This window comes from Curcuma longa, chromosome 4 (genome assembly GCF_044706935.1).
Source record: "Curcuma longa cultivar G26 ecotype Majalengka, Jawa Barat chromosome 4, ITB_CL_G26_1.1, whole genome shotgun sequence".
Lineage (NCBI taxonomy): Eukaryota > Viridiplantae > Streptophyta > Magnoliopsida > Zingiberales > Zingiberaceae > Curcuma > Curcuma longa.
Window position 1 is genome coordinate 1,746,912 of NC_133864.1, and position 19,660 is coordinate 1,766,571.

Genomic DNA, 19,660 nt, shown 5'->3' on the forward strand with positions numbered 1-19,660 from the left:
CGGATTCCCCCGAGCAGAGAAGACGACCCTCGTCCTCGTCCCTGTTAAAAAGTTTGGTTCTTTTCGGATCTTTCCGAATCACTCTCGCAGCCGCACACTGCCCCTTTGGAGCCCTAATTTCGTCTCAGGTGATTGGATTCCCCTCGATTAATCATCCACTCGCAATCTCCCCTTTTTAGTCCCTCTCGATTGTCGATTTGGAAAATTTCTTGAGCATTCGCCTATTGCACAGCGTTTAATTCTCGTTCGTTCGATCTCTCACTTTTCTTTTCAGAATGCGGTTTTGTGCCCCTTGTCACTCGTAGAACGGCGTTGTTTTTTCCCCCTTGTTTGCTTCTCATGCTGGATTTCTAAAGGTAAAGGTTGTTTTCGAGATCTCTGTCCGTTTTCTCCTTTTTTTTCCCTCGGTCAGGTAGCTTGTAGATTCATTTTTCTTAAATCTTAATCTCGGAAATCCTAGCTAATCCTAGTATTTTAAACACTTGTTTTTTTGCAGTGCGTTGTGGTTCCCTTTTTACGTTTCGTTTATTGATGTTAGATAAAGTGATGTGTTCATGGCTTGTCCTTGGTATCTGAAATTTAGGTTCACACAGTCTACAACACTTGATCTTGTCCCGTTGATTATTGTGTTATTTGATACAAGTGGCATTTTTTAGGCGTTTTCATGAAGAGGAGGATGCTGTAGACGATGCTAACAGACTAGTTGGATATGTTATCACCATTTTAAGGGATTATTTTCCCCCTTTGAACTCAAAAATTTTTATGAGCAGTCATTAAATCACTTGGACAATTTGTTTGATAAAAAATCTTGTTAGTATGCGGTCAAATTGCTTCTTCTATCATGCTGATGTTCGAGTTACAAATTTCTCGTTGGTATGCTGGCTCAACTTGCTGCTAGTTCATGTTCTAGTACCTAGGCATTTCATTCATTCTATTGCTATGCATATTCCACTGGATTTTGATGTGCACAAATCTAGTTTTCTAGATTTTGGAAGGTCCATTAATGGTCTTTAAAGTTTGTCCAATTAATCATGTTTTAAGTTTTTTCCAACTGTTACAAGGCACACTCATGGATAAGATATTATATTGTTGTTGCTAAGGAGGAGAACATGCACATTATGCATATAGGACAGAACTTATTTATAACTATTACTACATATTGTATGACTAGTAAATGAAGGACCTTTCTTAAATGGATTAAACCTATTCAACATGTAATTAATATGCTATTTTTTATTCTAACACCTTTCTTAAATGGGATGGAATCATTGTATGACTAGTAAATGAAGGACCTGATTGTGTGCTGGGAGAAAGAGTAAGGAGAATAATACATGTCATTGAAAGGATATGGATTGAACAAATAACAATATTTATTGAATAGGCAATGAAAGATATATAAAGAATATTTTTTTTGAGTCTATATTTGATGTGCACGTACGTACACTATAAATCATAAACAACTTATATTGTTTTGAATGAGAAGTAGTTATATTAGTAATAAATCAATACAATTTTACTCCTTTCTTGATCTTATCTAGGACTTGAGTATTTATAGACTTTTCCAAGCCACCAAGGTTCATAGGCCTTCTTAGTCATATGATGGACTAATTAAATTTAAATCAAATTTAATTAATCAATTTTTTTAAAAAAATATTTAAATTAAATATTATTTTAAACTATTAATTAAATAAAATACATTAATTAAGTTAAAAATAAATAATTATTAATAAATATAACAATAAGTAATTCTTAAATAATTTTTTAAGTTATTACTTGAATGTAATTAATTATTTTAATTATGCTACCTAGGTTGAGAGTATAGGAGATCATCATATTCCTACTTTCATAGAAGTGATAAAACATTGATTGTCTCCTTGAGAATGCCCAAAGGATGAAAGGAAACTCATAAAGAAGATACTCCTTGATAATGCTCAAGAATAGGTGTTGATGTTGGCACATCCGCTTCTGGCTTGTCCACCTCTGCATAATAGTGAATCCCTCACCTTAAGCTCTCTCCCTTTCAAAATCATAAGACTCCATTTCATGTCTAAATCTACACATTTGGACATCTCCACTCCTGTACTTTGGTAAAGATTCTCAAGTTGGAACTGGAGAAACCAAAGCATTACTTGATCTAACTAATTTCAATTCAAGTTGATATCTCTAGTATGCCAACTAATTGTGACCAATTAATTAAAATTGTGCTTTAATTTGACCTTTATTAATCAACATTTCACAAACTCAGATGGGTGCCCAATTTCTTGCCCAAAATTGAATGGGCATTACTTGATCTCAATCCATCTCAGTCGATAGGCTGATTTTTCCCACCATGATTCGAAGCATTTTAGACTATTTAAGATTAATTGATTTCTCTTGCAATTAGGGGATGTGTAGGTGTCAGTGAAAACACTTTAAACATCTTGAGATTGATCGAGTTCTCCACTCGATTAGATGATGGTTAGGCACTAGATGGAGGTACTTTGGATGCCTTGAGATTGATTGATTTCTTCAGCTAATTAGGTGATAGTTGAGTGGCAACAAAATGGACTTTAGGTGAGTTAAAATCAATTGATTTATTGCCCAAAGTAGAAAGTATTGATGGAACCATTGATGAAGTAGTTGAAGTAGTCACAATCTCTTTCATCGTCATTATTATGCTTGGAGAGGGAGGAAGCATAAATGAAGCAATAAAACTTGCACTCCACCTTAAAGGATGTTAGAAACTCAATGGGCAGAGCATCACCATCAAGAGTCTTGGCTTGCATTGGCGACAATGGTGCCAAAGGAAGCAGTTACAAGTAGATCTCAGATATAAGGTTCAGGAAAGAGATTAAGTCTCCTTTTGGTGTTGTAAAATGACATATAGAGGACCTCAGGCATAAGGTTTGGAGAGTAGCCACGAGATAGGTAGAAGATCTCAAAGATAAAACTTGGAAAGGAGATTGCATCTACTGACAAGTACAAGTGGACTTTGCTCTTGAAGGGAATCACGTGAGAAATTTTGCTTGTGAGGGAACCATGATAAGATGTGGCAGATGAGCATCCACTGGTAGGTGGCTGCAGTATGGAGAATTGGTCAAGATCTATAGCAGATTTACTACATCTATGAAGAGACCTAATTGAAGAACCAAGATGAAAATTTGAGAAGTAGTTGGTGATGTGTTGGAGGTGGAAGTGCATGTGGATGTATAAGATTGTCTGCAAAGTTGTTCCTATTTAGAGGGAGGTTGATAACGTGGAGTAAAGACTAAAGAGGATGAAAGGAGCAGGCATTGATCACTAAGCATTATGGAGGAAACACTAGTGATAATGGTGACCGGTGTAGAGATTATCTCGATGAACAAACCAACAGCATCGTGATGTTCACAACAGTTGGTATAAGATATAGGGAGAAGCGAACATGGTTAGCAATGTATGACTAGAGGCGTAAGGATGTGTCTGTGCTTGTGGGAAAGAGGAGATGATTATAGGCCTATGTACTGGGGAAGATAGAAAGTTTGGGAGATGTATATCATGAGAAATAGCAAATAAAGGGAAGAAAATCTTAGGAGTTGTTTTTTTAGGGAAATAGAACATAATAATTGTTAAAAGACCATTTAAACTCTTTTTATTTGCTCCCACTTAACACAGCTAAAACAAGTAGCTCACTCGCTGCATGATTTTACTTGTGGCCAACCCTTGCTATTGTGAGAGTTGTTTGTTGTGGAAAAGAGGTGAGGATTTCAATCCTACATTGTTCATTGCCCGACAATTGCAAGCACTTGAATTCAGAGCTCATGAGCATGCTCATCAAAAGAACAGTCATTACTCAAGACACATGTTTCATGTTGTAACTTAGTTAAGAAGGGTACACTATTGAGGAAGTCTTTAACTTTTGACATAGAAGATTGGGTCAACAATGCTACTAACAAGATTTAAAATTTTGAGTCATGTCAGAATTTCAGTTTATGACAAGAATGATACAGTTTTGGTACCGTATTGTGTTGTGTCGATACAATTTCGATACTTTTCTAAATATAAAATTTATTAATTAAAATTTTTTTTTATTAATATTTGATTGCTATAAATATTTACTGTTGAGTTTATATTTGAGATGTTGAATGTTGAGTTCAAGTTTTGATATTATCTTGTAAAATATTTGATACTTATTGAGTCAAAGTCGATCATTAGTTAGCTAAAGTCCACCAATTAAAGATGGCAGGATCAAATAAGTTTAAATTGTATTTAATTTGGATATATTTTAATCAGTTTAAAATTAAATCAAATTTATATATAGAATAATTTAATTCATTAGTAGTAATATATTTTATAAGGTTAGAAATTATATCATATTTATTATTTTATCTTTTCTAATAATATGTCTCCTTTTTTCCCCTCTTTGTTTACCTCATGGACAAATAAAGGAGGGAAAAAAATTAACCATCCTTGAGGTTGAGAGATTTTTTTTGTCTCTATTTACCCTTCTTGATGGATGAAAGAGGGAAAAAATAATAGATGTGAAAAAAATAACAATGAAGGAGAGAAAAATATTAATGGAGGGAAAGGAATTAACTGTGGAAAAAATAAAAAATAAAGAAAAAGATGGAAATAAGGGGAAAAAGAAGAAAGGGAAAAGACAAATGGGGTTTTGGTGTTTTCGGAATGAAATGAAAATGAAAAATGCAATGAATTAACGAAATGCAATTGAAATCAAGTTACCTCCTAATCTTGAAATGCAAATTCAAATCAAATTGATGGTTGAAACCCAAATGCACAAATAAACCAAAACTATCATAAATCCTAAACTATCGGAAACCCTAAAAGCTTAAATCGTAACCTAAGCTTAAATGCATCCTAAATGAATTTCAGTGCAATGGATGTAAGTAAGGAAACAAACCAACTAGAATTACTTAAAACTAGTTAACTAACTCTAATTCTAAAATGTAATCGAAAGAACTAAACTAGCTGAACTGTGATACATTAGAGAAATTGGCACGGAACAGTGCAATTTGGCACAAAACAGGAATTCAGATATCACACAAGAAATGGAAATCAACCTTAAAACAAGGAAGCTAAGCAAAATAACACTAGAACACATCCAAAACAAACTTGTCTAGTAATAGGAGTTAACCCTACGAAACCAATTTAAGAGTTGTATGGTAAATCTGTCAACTACAATAACAAGCAGAAATGAGAAAATCGTAGAAACAACATCAGAAACATCCCAGGATTCCTCTTCCCTTGCTCCTTCGATTTGGTGTCAAACAAACCGTTGAATTCAACAATGTTGGCTTCAACAATTCCTTTGGAATCTTAAAGGTGGTTGATGGTCTTGTTGCTCGCAGCCGAACCCTAAAAAACGCCGAAGAAACCCTCTGTGGCGCGAACAGAATCTGCGTGAAGCAATTTGAGCTGCAAAACTGGGATTCCTCGCATCCTCCTTGCTCTGATGGTCTTTCTGAAGCCTTGGACGTGCCGCGCGATCTTCCGAGAACCCCTCGTCTACGCGCGGTGTCAAAAGATGCAACAGCTCACTAGAACTCAAAGGAACAGGGGTGGCGACGTCGGAAGAACCCCCGCAGGCGTGCGCCTTCCAGCCGCCGGAATTCGCCCAAAGAACCAGTTTAGGACTCCTCAGGGACCGAAGAACGCAATGGAATCGAAATTTCGGGATGGGACTGGCCGTGGAGGTACGTCGCGCAACAGGGGAGGAGTCGCGGGGACGATGAACAGTGGCACAGCCACTGTTCATCGATTAAAATTGGGTTTATATGGTCTGATTAATCAGTGGATCCCAGCCGTTGATTTCTGATCTGATGGTCTGGGCTTGATCTAGGCTTTAGGGCAGTCTAGGGCTTCCAAAAATTTTAGGGATCTTGATCGGGCTTGATCTAGGTCATGTCCTCCATGTTGGCTTGATCAATTTGGGTAAATTGGCTTGATTTGACCCCGATTGAGCTCGAGCTTGATTCGATTTGAACCCTAAAATCAATTAAAACCCAATTAATGCAAAAATTGTCATTAAATCATGAAAATTATAATCAAGCTTCAGATTATGCAATATAGGACAATTAAGATCAAATCGATTCATTTTATAATTTATTTTCATGTAAAAGCCCAAAATTGAATCAATTAAAATAAAAACTCTAAGCCATCAAGACACGATTGGTGGCATCGACCTCTCGTTGCAAGGCCATGGTTAGGCCTGCCTCTGCGGTAGGCCTCTTGTTGATCGTGGAGCCTCCTCCATAAGACCGTTGCCGCTTGTGGCTTGAGCCCAATGTCGAATGGTTTTGGTGTTGGTTAGCTCGACGGAAAAAATAAGAAATTCCGCTCGTGCCGACCGGTATGGGTCAACATCTTATTTTGGCTAGTAGTGGTTAATTAAAGATGAGGTATGTAGAGGACCTTGTCATTTAATTGTTATGAGAGCCATCCACACTAGAAAAATGTGGTAAATGAGATAGATGAAGGGGAAGAAATTTACAATTACTTGTTATATGTGAAGATGCACCAGAATCAAGTAATTTTACTAGGAAAGTAAAATTTAACTGTAAGGTTGTTGTAATAGATTCTAGAATTTCTCATTTTCAACAAAATTACTAGATATTGTTATGGCTCCAAGAGTAGCTTTTGAAGGTGAAGATATTGTGGTGGCTTTTATAACTGCATTTGTAGTGAGTGGTCATCCATACTTATTCTGACAACAGTCTGATGGATGATTAATGCGACCATAATGTACATAAAGAGCGTTCACATCCACATCATTGTCCTCTACCTCTATGTCCTCATCTAGCTCAATGAACTAAATGAGTTATGGGTTGGGTGAAGAGGTGGTGGTAGTTGATGATGTTGCTTGAAGGTTTGTGCTAAGGCATTTAATAAAGATGGTACACTTACATTGATAAGGAATTGCGAGCAGAGCAGATTGTACTAATAGGGGTTATCTATCTGGGCAAGAATTTTGCCACTTTAAATTCTTTATATTAGTGTTTTAATATTTTACGATCCATAGAAATGGATGACATATGGCTAATTCATTCCATTTGCTACTTGGAGAGCAAAATATTTATGCACGAAATGAGTATCTTATTTCAAGTTAAAAATATCTTTATATACCCAGTGTATGTAGTTGGCATTTTGTTTGTGAGAGACCATTTGTCGAAGAGCTCTTAATTTTTTTTGCATGTAGAGAGAAATATCACAGATAAGGATATTGTTGGTTCTATACTATTGAGGTGCCATGTAAAATCAGTTAAAGTGTATGTTTCCAAATTGAAAAGGTTGCATCTTTCTCATATGGAGGTGGTAACGAGATATCACTATCCTCCCTATAAGAGCCAACGAGAGCTTTGAATGCTCAAGCTTGTAAAAAATAATTGGAGTTGTTAAATCTAATATTAATTCCAATAGAATTATTTGATTTAGAATCGATGGTAGAGGAGGACATCATTTTGAATGATAAAATAACCAAAAAAATAGAAAACTACAAAAGTCATCATTTTCTTTCAAATGCTTTTTTACATTTTTGTATTTTAATTACATGATTTGCTTGGAGAATGATTAGGTGGCAAGTTCGCTACATCTCAATTGTGAAGTGGAGGCAAGGATTGCGATGAAAAGTTCTGGTTACTAGTTTTGATCGACAATGTGTGGGTGGTTGTAGTTCAGGGGTCCCATGGATGAGCCAACCATGTGTAGCTGGCACCATAGAAAGCTAGGGTTTATGGCAACAGAATTGCATGAAGACAAAGTGAGCATAAGTGTCGGTAATGCCTTAGTCGGAGTAGGAGAGAATGCAACACGACTACCATGTTGAAGTGAGAGGAGATCAAATGATGGTAGTGCCCTAACAAAGCATAGAGGAAACAGAACAGTGAGTGGTAGTATCAAGTCATACCCGATCGTAGGTCAAAAAGGATTCATCAAAAGAGAACAACTCATGGGCAGCAAGCGATAACAAATTGCTGGGCAATAAGGGTTTATTGGAATAGACAACTGTAGGCCTTAGGTGGTAACGTACAGTGTCGAATGCAATAACGACCTCTGATTGTATTTCCTCTTATGGAGGTGACAGCTATAGACAGGTTGAGAGGGAGAGAGAGAGAGAGAGAGAGAGAGAGAAGACGGGTAGGCCTTAATACTAAATAAAGGAAAATTGTATATTTCTCACCTAGAAAAAGTATGTTTATTTATCGATCTCAAAGAAGTCTATTATTCCTAGACTGGGTAAACATATGATTATGTAAAATTTAACCTATTTGATTATCAAACCTTATCCTTGCTAACAATGTTATAATTATTTGTAAATCATATATATGGGGACACAATCATAACATCCTATAACTAAATATAAGATGTGATACTAAATCGGCTCAACATGCATTTAAAACTATAGTTGTCAGCCTTAAGTGGTCTTGATACTGTTTGGTTGAATTGAATTGGGATCAGTTCTTGTCGAACTGATTCTACTCGATATCTCATATATGGGTCCAAGGATTGGTTAGATTATTAGGATTCATCTAGATCAGGAGGAATTAAGAGGAATTGGGAGTAGTCGAACTTGGTATTAGGAGAAATGAGTCTTTCTGGGTTTGAATGTCACTGTCAGTGACAAGATTATTCTATTTGTGATGTGTGGGAGCCATCAGATTGCTTGGGGTAGTTCTAACTGCAAGAGTAGTTGCCAACTAGCAATGCCATTTGTTTGCATCGGAAGAAAGGAGATTTGCTTCTTATTTGTACAAGAGGAAGGAGTCCAACTTAGGCTTCAATTTTGTGTGATCCTGAGGATAGGAGCATGGTCACATGAGATTCGAGAAGGTGCTTTATGAGCAAGATGGAAAATAACAAAATAAAACAGAATGAATGAGCATTTTCAGAAAATTTTATATCATTAATTTATTTATTCCTTAACACAATATTCTGATAAAAATTACTAATTTTCTAAGTAAACAACAACAAGAAAGTTTTCGTCCCACCAAGTGGGGTTGATTATATGGATCTTCCAATGCCATTGAGCTCATTCCCTACTATATTCTCATCTATATTAGATGAATTTTATCATTACTAATCCAGTCTTCTTTGGTCCTCTTTCTCAATTAATGTGCATATTTATTATGGTCTCACATCGTTTAACTTGAACATCGTTTAAGTATGTCCATACCATTTTAAAATGTCTCTCAAAGTTTTTCTTTAATAGATAGAACTCTGACTTTCTCTTTAATGTTCTTAGTTTTTATTTGTCTATCTATTTTCCTACACATCCACATCCACCTTAACATCCTTATCTCTACGATTCTCATCTTTTGTTCATGTGCTCGCTTCGCTTCATATTCTAACATTTAGCTCTATATAGCACAATAGGTCTAACTATTATTTTGTAAAACTCTCCTTTAAGTTTTAGAGGTACCTTACGATCACAAAGAATACCTGACATCCTTCTTCATTTCAATTATCATGCTTGTATCATATGTAAAACATCTCTATCAACCCCTTCATCCTTTTGCAAAAATGATTCCACATGATTAAATTTAATCAAGAATAGTATTTGGTGATAGCAAATACAATAAGTGATAGGCTTAATACCATTTTTAGTCAACAACTAGGGTTAAAGATTTAATGTCATATTAGTATTAGCTAATAAATTAAAAAAGGTAATAGAATTGATAATATGTAATAGCTAATAAATTATTTGATTGATTATGGTAATACCTAGTGTTATTTATCTCAATAATAATTTATATTTAGTGAAATAAAAGGTGTATCATTCTTAGATTTTAAAATCTTTTATTATCTCATATATTTATTTTTTAAATCTTTTTTGGATTTGTATTTCTTACCCATTTTGATCCATGGATCCTACCAATCCAATATGGACCGCCTTGGAACAACCAATATCAATAATGATTTCAATATTGACAACCATGATTACAACAACTTTTCAACATTTATCATTATGCTATTGTTGATTCTAACACCAACATTGATTCAACTTTTACTTATCATACACAATATTCAGGGATTGTTTATCTTTTTGTAGATTGGTATTTTGCACTATTATGTGGTGTGAACCTGGATCGAGTTTTGAGGATAGCTATTCATAAAAGTGTATGATTTTTATATCGCATGCAATTTATGTTGTGGGCACCTGAGTTGAATGGCATCACGCAACGATTTTGTCTAAATGTTTTGAGCTAGAAGGATGTAAAATAGCCATATAAAATGTATGGTGGCAAGATCTGAGGAAGAATATCAAGGTATGATGTTTATTAGCTGTACTTCATCTAGATAATTCTTCAATCTTATTTACGTTAATAGTGTTGATTATGTTGCAGGTTTTCTTCTCAATCATCAATCCAAATGCTGAAGTTGTTAGCTGTCGATTTGGATTCATGATTTGTAAATGTTTTTTGTTATGAATAGCTGCTGGTCTTGTTGTTTTGCTCTGACTTACTGGTACAATATAAAATAGCTAAGACGGGTGCTCTCTGTTGTGTGGCCGCGGGGCCACATGGACCAAAATCTAATACTTCTGGAAGAGATTGCTCCATGGATCCAAGTGAACCTCATTGGCGAACCAATTCAAGCTTCTCACCTTATTTATCAAGGAGATGGGACTGCAGTTCTCAGTCAGATGAACTATCAAATAGAGTTCATGAAGCTCCTCTGACTGGGTCTTCATTGTCTCTGCATAGTAAAAGTGGCAGACAAACTAGGAATAATGACCTAATTCATCACCATTCTGTGTCTGATGGGGCACTATCTTATTCAGGGAGCCCATCTGACTATCTTCAAGCACGACACTGGATACCGTGTGTGCATAGATATGATCTTGGGGAATTTTCTACACCTTCAGGAGGTAACTGATTAGTTTCTCTTACTGACCTGATTATGAATGCAAGTTAGTTTGTTTCTTAAGTCTCTCCACCTTCCTCTTAAATTTCATTCTTCTCTTCAGTAGAATTTTCTCCTTTTCATTTTAGATTTCTCTATTTTGTTTTGTAACTCATGTTGCATGCAAAGGGTACCTGGATTAGGTGGCAAAGAATTTTAGGATGTTAATGTTCTTTAAACTGAGATTAGTTATCAAATTATCATGTAGAAGCTGGGGAAGATTATTACAGACTTCTGGAAACTTCATTGTAGCTTAAGATCCTAACAGGTCCTGGAATTATTGTGGATTTGGAGCAAGAGAGTGGAGTTCAGTTACCTACAGGTCTTGACAGAAATTGCTGAATATATGTACAATTGATTTTTATTAGATCTGAATGTGTTTAAGTGCTAGGATCTGGAATTACTTTTTCTTACAAAGGAACTGCAACTGTTAGATCATATATTGCAAGTACTTGTCTTGGTAAACTAGTTTTAAGTTATCTTTTGTTGCAAATCTACCACCCGAGTACAAACTCGGCTATGCTCGTGGGGGCTAGTTTTAAGTTATCTTGATTATATAGGGTATTTACCATTTGAAGTAGTCATCCAGGAACTAACATATAGTATGCATTGCATTCACATCACCAGTAGCAGGATAGTTTTTCTGTACTTGTTTTGGATCTTTTCTAGAATTTTATTTTTTAGATAATTTAAAATTTTAAATCTAGTAAAATCTTCCTTCGAGAATGCTGTACCAATTAGGAATAATCCTATTTAGAAATACAATACTGGTGTTGGAGAAGTTTACATTTTTATGTTTGTATTGGTTAATGCAATTTTTGACCATTGAACTAATGTGTTTATTTTTGCATTGTAAGAATAAGTTTTAACATGTTTTTTCAGAAGTAAAGACAGAAGAAAGGGTATATGAATTCCAGTAGTGGTGCACTGTGCTCACCCTCTAGGATTTGTTGGCAGGGTTTTAAAACCCCTCATTCTATTTTGGTTGGCATGGCCAAGACTGTTCTGTTTGTGTACTAAAACCAAAATAGAATTTGCACAAGTGAAATATGCTTGTCTCACATGTGCTGCTCAAAACTAGGGTTGTAATTTTCATGTTGTGCATCTCTCAACTTATATCAGCCCATACAAACAAGGATTGATGAGAATTAAAGCCTATTGTGAAAGGCTTCAGACACCTAATATGATCATATCTGATGTGGCAATTAATTCAAATCCCAAAGAACAAACATCTTCTATCAACTCCTTTGATTGCCTGAACTTCATCATGAGGGCTTTGTCCTTGTTGTTCTCCCAATTTGATTACATTGCCACTGGGAAATACCATATTGTTGCTTCTACCCAGCAGCATAAGTTGCATCTATTTTTACGGTGCTTGTTTGATGTGTGATCGCCATAAAATGCCTCTTTGCTTCAATCTTTGGAACATAGATAAAATTTGTCTATTATACAATGCAATCCCTGAAAGTGAACTAGTAGCTAATGTGCATCTCTATTTACCTTGTGAAGAGAGAAAGGAGAGAAAAAATTAACTATCCTTAAAGAGGTTAAAGAAGTTTTTTTTCTCTATTTATCTTCAAGGATAGATGAGGGGGAAAAAATTAATGAATGAAAGAGGAAAAAAAATTAATAAGGAGAACAAAAAATTAATGAATGAAAAAGGAAAAAAATAAGAAGGGAAAAAATTAATAGGAGATTGGAATTATACGTTTAAAAAATAAAAAATTCTGTCTAAAATTTAAAATTAAAGGAAAAAAAGAAACAATAAAGAAAAAATAATAAAAACATAGGGTGGTAGTTGCCTTCACGACCTCACAAGTCTACCACAGCCTCCGCGACCTCATTGAGGAGGTGGCCACGACTCGCGACAGCCTCGTGGTGTCAGGCAGAATGGTAGGCACAGTTCAATACTTAAATCCATGTATTCAACAAATCCATCAAAACATTAAGAACATTTAAGAGTGGTTTTGGAAACGTTATGATAAAATTCATTATTATTCTACTAGATTCAACAAATGTGAGTTTTGGGTATGATAAAATTTCTTTCTGAGCTATATAATCCAAAAATGGGGTTGTAGTAAATCCTCAAGAAATTGAAGTTGTAAATTGAAAAAGGCTGAACAATGTGTTAGAAAATTTATAGTTTCTTGGGATAGGCAGTATTGGATCGATTTGCTAGATGGATGCCGATTTGCTAGAGAAAAGGAAGGGGGGGGGGGGGGGGGGGGGGGGGGGGGGGGGGGAGTGAATATCACTTATTTGCCTATAAGGTTAGTTTTCTAGATAAAAAAACAATAGCAACAGAAATCAAAGATTGCAACAAGGCACACCAACGTACACGTTTGATTTACTTAGTTCACAATTCCCTAATATTGCTATATCTTAGGCTTATGCACCTGTAGTCCGCTATTTTTCTCCTCTTCGGTAAATCATCGAAGGTGGAAGGTGGAGAAACCTTTTACAATCAACCAAATAGGTACAATATAATAAGAACAATGAAAGCTAAAGACAGTGACGCTTGTGGGTGATTTTTTTGGATGGAGAGTTGTTCTTCTCATAGTCTCTTGTGCTCTTTTTATAGCCTTCAGATTGAATCTGTTCGTTGGCTGATCTGGTCACCAACAATCAACTTCCTATTTCATTGGTTGATTGATCTTTAAATTCTATTCGAATCGTGCCGTTGATCTTTCCATCTTCAGCTCCAATTCAAATGGTGGCGGTAGTCGCAGTTGATTAGTGATGCATCCAATCAACTCTTCATTCAATTTCTGGACTCACTGCACATTTGTTATAGCCATCAGTCGATTATGCCAGTGGACTACTGAACTTTTTGTTCGGCTCGTTGCAATCCTATCACCAGTAGTCGACTAATCCTTACTCATCAGTCGACTGCTACAACTGTTATACCCAAAATCACCTAATCTTGGGGTATTCGAGTTACCAGTCAACTGGAATTCAACTATCAGTCGACTGATACCACTCTAATACCTCAATCTAGGCTAATTTTGGGGTATGGAACAGCAATCAATTGTTGCCCCGATTTCGACCAGTTCAAAGGTTGAGTTTGCCTAATACAACTGTCTACCTTCAACCCAGTTGTACATCTCACTCAACTCGATTGACATAGAGTACATTTTAGTCGTGAGGCCTTCTATTGCCAAGCTTCATCCCTCGGATGTTTTGAGCCCGCAACTCCTCCTTAAGCATCCTTCTTGCCTTTGTTTGCATAGGTTTCCTCCTTGACTTACCATACATAAATGCTGCTAATCCTGCTGGCCCTCGGATACGCCATCCTTCTCCGATCTTATAGACCTTTAGCCATTGAGCCCTCAACCCTGTATACTCTGCACAACTTAGTAGGCATATTAAATTATCCAAAACTAACTTAAACCTTTTGCCAATATCATCAAAACCATCAATGGGAGTCCTAATAGGCTGGACTTTTAGAAGAGTTTATGGAAGGAATTTTCAGTGTTGCTACCCCACTCACCCAGTTGACTAGGAAAGAAACTTGATTTTCAGAATTGTAGCATAGATTGATTTCAACTCTCTCACATTACAGATCTATGTTAAAGATTTTACAATTTACAGTGGTGCAGTAAGATTGGGATGTGTTAAGTATTTGTCAGTCAAGTAGTAGATGTATCTGCATGAGTCTCACAAAGAGTAGCGTGGGATGATGTAGTTGCCACAGCTTGAAACGAGGGGAAGCAAAAATATTCCTCAGCAAGAATCATGGTATAAGAGATGGTTTGTACACTAACTGGAGGTGCTGCTAGTGGAGGATCAAACTGACTTACATGGGTAGTGCAAGGGGTGTTCAGGTTGATATCCATGTAGCATATAATAGGTGTCCCTTGCATGTCCCAGCTTCCCACAGTGTACACTTGGATTTGTTCTACATACCTCCTCAGCCTCCACATCCCTGTTGAGTGTCCCCACCCCCACCCCACCCACTCACATGTGATTCATCTCGTTAAGGCTGGACCACAAGATCTGAATGATTCCACCTATTCTTGAGATGGTGGAACCAAAGTAATAGAGGCATTTGCACATAGGTTTCTGATAATGAGAGTATGAAAGTGCCCCCAAGTATTTGAGTCATGATTAGTTAAAATTTTGGACACATGATATGGAGTAACCTAATAGTAAGAAATTTGTTAAGTTGATCCTACATGATCCAAACATCATACTGATATGAGGATACCAAAAGTGATCTTTGCAATCAACAGCATGATGTTTGGATCATGCTGATAATGAGAGTATGGAATTGCCCCCAAGTATATGAGTCATAATTAGTTAAAGTTTTGGACACATGATATGGAGTAGCCTAATAGTAAGAAGTTTGTTAAGTTGATCCTGTATGATCCAAACATCATACTGATATGAGGATACCAAAAGTGATCTTTGCAATCAACAGTATGATCCAAACATCATACTGATATGAGAATTAGCAGTATATTGAATCAGATTGATTCTAAACCATTTCTGATTCAAACCAGTGGATCAAACCATTTAGTGAGTGAATCAAATTGAATCATGAATTGTACGATTTTGGTAACACTAGATTAATCCGTATAGTCTTCAGGTATCCTCTTTTGGTCGAGTAGATGCCAAATTTTAGTCTTCTCTAACATCCTCATCTCTTGGAGTAAATATCAATCTTTACTGGTCTATCGCTTGATAACAATTCATGTGAAAAATAGATGATGCACTATAATTCATTCTGCAACCTCTCCCAAATTAGCATCCATCCTCACAAATTTCAGAATCAGTAAGGATCTCAGTTTGATGGGGAGTAAAGGAAGAAGATAATAACAAGAAATATGTTACTAACTTATCCTTATATTTCTCTCTTGTGGTTCGTCATGAACCATAGTCCAACCACAAACCCTTTGTGGATTAATCCAGCTTGTATCATCAAACTTCTTTGCTGCACTAATATCGTGTCTTCATCTCATTGTTACCAGTATCTTTGTCAATTTCTCTTTATTTTTGAGATCCGTTTCTAATTTATGTAACAAGATGGGCATTAGAGATAATACTTCTATTCCAACTTGAGGAAGAGTGTTAAAGAGTTATTGGACTATTTGGGTTGCTAGTTATGTATGATGGGTTTAGTTTCACATTGGGGATTTTAGTTGTGTTACTCATGTAATAGTTGTCTTTGACAAAAAATAATACAATGTTCCATTACTCCCAACTATGAAGGGACAAAACTGTAATTGTCAGGTCATCACCCTTGATAAGATCTAACAGAACCTTTTTTTATTAATAAAATAATACATTAAATCATTACTGAACAAAGTTACAGGTTGATATGTGGATCTTACACACAAGGATGGCCATGGTAGAGTCAAGAAAGGATTATAGGTGATCTTGCACTAGCAAAAATTTAGCAATAATTCTACTTTCTATATATTTAAAATTTGAACTGTCGTCGACACCTATATAGACAATTATTGACTTTGAGAGTGCAGAGTGCAGACCATGTAAATGCCCCAGACCAATCCAAGCTTGGCCTTGTTCATATAAGAAAAAAAAATCAAGCTTTAGCTAAGCCCAATGTTAAATGAGCTCAAATTTGTGTTCAAGATTGTCTATTAAAATGCGTGTTGATGAACCAAGTTCATGCTTTTATAAGATCCAACAGATACATATTTGTCCCTATAAATTAGCTACAGGTAGATAAAAAAATTGTCATAAAATATAATACATAATATATTTTCTTCATGGTATTCTTCATATATTTAAACAAACAAGCTAAAGAAATAGCAATCATAAACGACTTATATAATCTTGTAAAATTAGACTGGCTCATGAAGTTGATTGCCAAGTATTTTTAAACTTTCACATGCAGTTCTTTAAAATTTGGTAGTTCATTGATGAATATAAAATCAAGAATATCAGTTTATTAAGGGCTTGCTTGCAGTTTCTGTAATTGTTCAAGAAGGTTTTAATGCTAGGTCAACTGATGATTAATTGTTAACAATTCATTTTATGATGTCAGGGGCAAGGCCTGAAGCTTCCTTCTTCTCTAGGGGAAGTGAGGTAATATTCTTAGTGTTTTCAATGGGTTAATTTCTTTGAAATTGCTATTATCACTGTGCTCATAGCTGGGTTAACCATTTTTTTTCAATGGCTTTCAGGGATGCGTCTCTGTAGCAAATGGTATTGGTTCTCCATTTTCTCCATTAGAATCTAGTAGATGGACATCCTCTAGCAAGCAGCCTCGTCACCTTTCAAACAGGCGATCATTCATGTCAAAGCCTATTTATCCACTTATGTTCCAGAATCCTGTCTCAGATTCTGATATCCGTGGAATGGCTGAAGCAAGTACTAGCGGTGCAAGAATGCATCATGAGGATAGTGGGGCTTCACCTATGTGGGCTGAGAGAACATCGAGTCCTGAGCTTAAGTTCCATAGAGCCCTAAATGAACTTCGGAAGATGGAGGCTTCTCCAAATCTCAGCATGAGTTCGAGGAGGGAAGGACTCAGATGGAGTAACTCAAGCAGCTATGATTTCAGGTTTGATGGAGATGCTGTTGATATCACAGAAGCCATTGATATCGAGAACCAGAGATGCCCTATTTACACAACAAGATACCAGAGATGCGAGCTTTGCAAGAGGTTATTGTGTCAAAAGTCTCCATGGAGTTCTAACCGAATTGTCAGAAGCATTGATATGCCAGTCACTGGCATTCTCCCTTGTCACCATGTATTCCATGCTGATTGTTTGGAAGAGACCACTCCAAAGAGTCAAATTCATGAACCTCCATGCCCGGTGTGCCCGAAATCTCTTGGACAAGAAAAACAGACATCATCAGAGCATGCCCATGTGGCTTTGAAGTCTGCTAGCAGCAAGGGTCAGGGTGCAACAGTGTCCAGTGGATCTGGCACTAGTAGAAACTTGAACCCTCATCAGACGGAGGATGACATAAGGAGAAACAGTTCACTCGCAGAGCCACACCACAAGAGTTCGTCGACGAAGAACCACATCAAAAAGCGTTTATCTTTCAAGGGCAAGATAGGAAAGGATCTCTTAGGGGCCAAAATGTTCTGGGCTGGCAATTGACAAAATCATTGAGTGCCCGGTCATTGTCCCATTTTTACAGTTGGTTTGTAATAGTTGGCCTTGTATATCATCAGTGTTGGCCCTTTTAGTGTCTGAAAAGTTAAGAGAATAATTACACATTCCAAAACAGACCATGTCACCTTTCACTGTGCTGACTCTGCTATGGACCATTTCTCGAACTTCTACATTCAACACATCAGCTCTGTTTGCTCTCTGGTGTATCGGGATTGGTTTTTGTTTGTGCATTATTTGAACAATTGCATCAACACGGAAGACTTGTGCTAGTTGATATTCTGACTTTAACACTAATGGTCGGTTAGTTGGATTATGAGAAGCCCAACATAGCATATGTTGATTTAATGCCATAGAACAGTCATACTACCCCAGTGAGATCTTGTGAAAGCTCCTCCATCTGTTGTCATGTGATGGCTTTTACAAGCTTTACCAGCTTTACCAGCCCAACCCTCTCAAATTCATTTCCTTCACGGTTGTAGGTAGGTGGGGCACCTCCTTTTAATGTCCACAATTCTCTTCTTCCCCTCATCTTAGGCTGTCCATGTTCATGAAGGACCTTTCGCTTTTTCTTCTCAAAAACGACTTTGGATCCAAGATGAAGAGAGGATTCAGAAACTTCTGCCATGGTGTGAACTCCACATCCACCCTGAAGCAGAAAGCTGAAGCCGATATGTCCTGTGTCGCTGCTTCATCAGTCGTCGGTTCCTACATGGAGGAGAGCCATGCAGCAGGCAGCCCTATGACACTGGAACAGATGATCCTAGAGCTGGACATGGAGGAAAAGGCCACAAGAAGGGATGGGGTGGATGAATTCGGCGAGCTCCACCGGAGGATGTCATGCGTGAACAACTCCGACATCCTCCGAGCAGCACAGAGTGCTTTGAGCCAATATCCACGCTTCTCACTCGACGGGAGAGATGCAATGTGCCGGTCATCATTCCGAAACTTGAGAGCGAGGCCCAGCGACTTTGAGGGAGGCCGACGAATAGGGCCCTGCTCTGGCAAGTTCTTGGGTGCATCTTGTAGGCCTGGCTATCAGCTGGACCTGGAGAGGAATTTGTGTCTGCCTCCGACTGTGGCTGGGGAGAGTGTCGTTTGGTGCAAGCCCGGAGTCGTTGCCAAACTGATGGGGCTGGATGCTCTGCCAGTGCCGGTCGGAGGTTGTAACGGCAGAACTAGTAGACGGACGGTGAGTACTGCTTCTGCTAGCAGGAAACATTGTCTCAGGAGGAATGCAAAGCATGAGCTGGAGAGGGAAAGGCTTCACTTGGGACTTGGCCATGGTTGCATGGGGAGAGTGGAGTCGTCGGGATCTTGTCCAGCAGCCGGAAACCACTACCGGTTGATGAATCCAATATCTGTTGATCATGGCCGGAGCCTGGAGGATCACAAGTTCGGGCATGCTCGATAGTTGGGCAAAATTAAAGCTAACGAGCTAATGCTTAATCTATAATTAATATTGTTAGTTCCTTTTCAAGTATGAAATGTTAGTTTTGATGATTAATATAATAAGAATAATAATAATATAATTTTCAAGTATGAAATGTCATTATTATTATTATTTATTTTAAAAAATTCTATAATTAATTCGCCTCTAACCCTTTCAAGTTGATGAATATAATAATAACACGATTGTCCCACGGATGTAATGTGATGGTAAAACGTTTAAAGAAATAATTAAGAGGATCAAAATT

At 36.9% G+C, this 19,660-nt stretch overlaps 2 protein-coding genes across 5 annotated transcripts; both read left to right on the forward strand.

The window, feature by feature from the left end:
- Positions 1 to 18,172, forward strand: LOC141828320 (uncharacterized). Of its 4 annotated transcripts, none has more exons than XM_074715728.1 (6): positions 1 to 128; positions 275 to 362; positions 10,022 to 10,238; positions 10,317 to 10,840; positions 16,886 to 16,926; positions 17,025 to 18,172. In XM_074715728.1, the coding sequence occupies exons 4-6, from the start codon at positions 10,531 to 10,533 to the stop codon at positions 17,949 to 17,951; spliced, it is 1,278 nt and encodes a 425-aa protein (XP_074571829.1). In that variant the 5' UTR covers positions 1 to 128; positions 275 to 362; positions 10,022 to 10,238; positions 10,317 to 10,530; the 3' UTR covers positions 17,952 to 18,172. The 4 variants fall into 4 exon arrangements, with proteins under 4 accessions (XP_074571829.1, XP_074571828.1, XP_074571830.1 ...); XM_074715727.1 differs by having other exon boundaries at positions 275 to 356; XM_074715729.1 differs by lacking the exon at positions 275 to 362 and adding an exon at positions 657 to 873.
- A 295-nt stretch (positions 18,173 to 18,467) lies between these two features.
- LOC141825974 (uncharacterized) lies at positions 18,468 to 19,502 on the forward strand. Its single transcript, XM_074713239.1, is given in 2 exon segments — positions 18,468 to 18,506; positions 18,508 to 19,502. Coding segments are annotated over 2 exon segments (909 nt in total). The 3' UTR covers positions 19,378 to 19,502.
- The last annotated feature ends 158 nt before the right edge of the window (positions 19,503 to 19,660 follow it).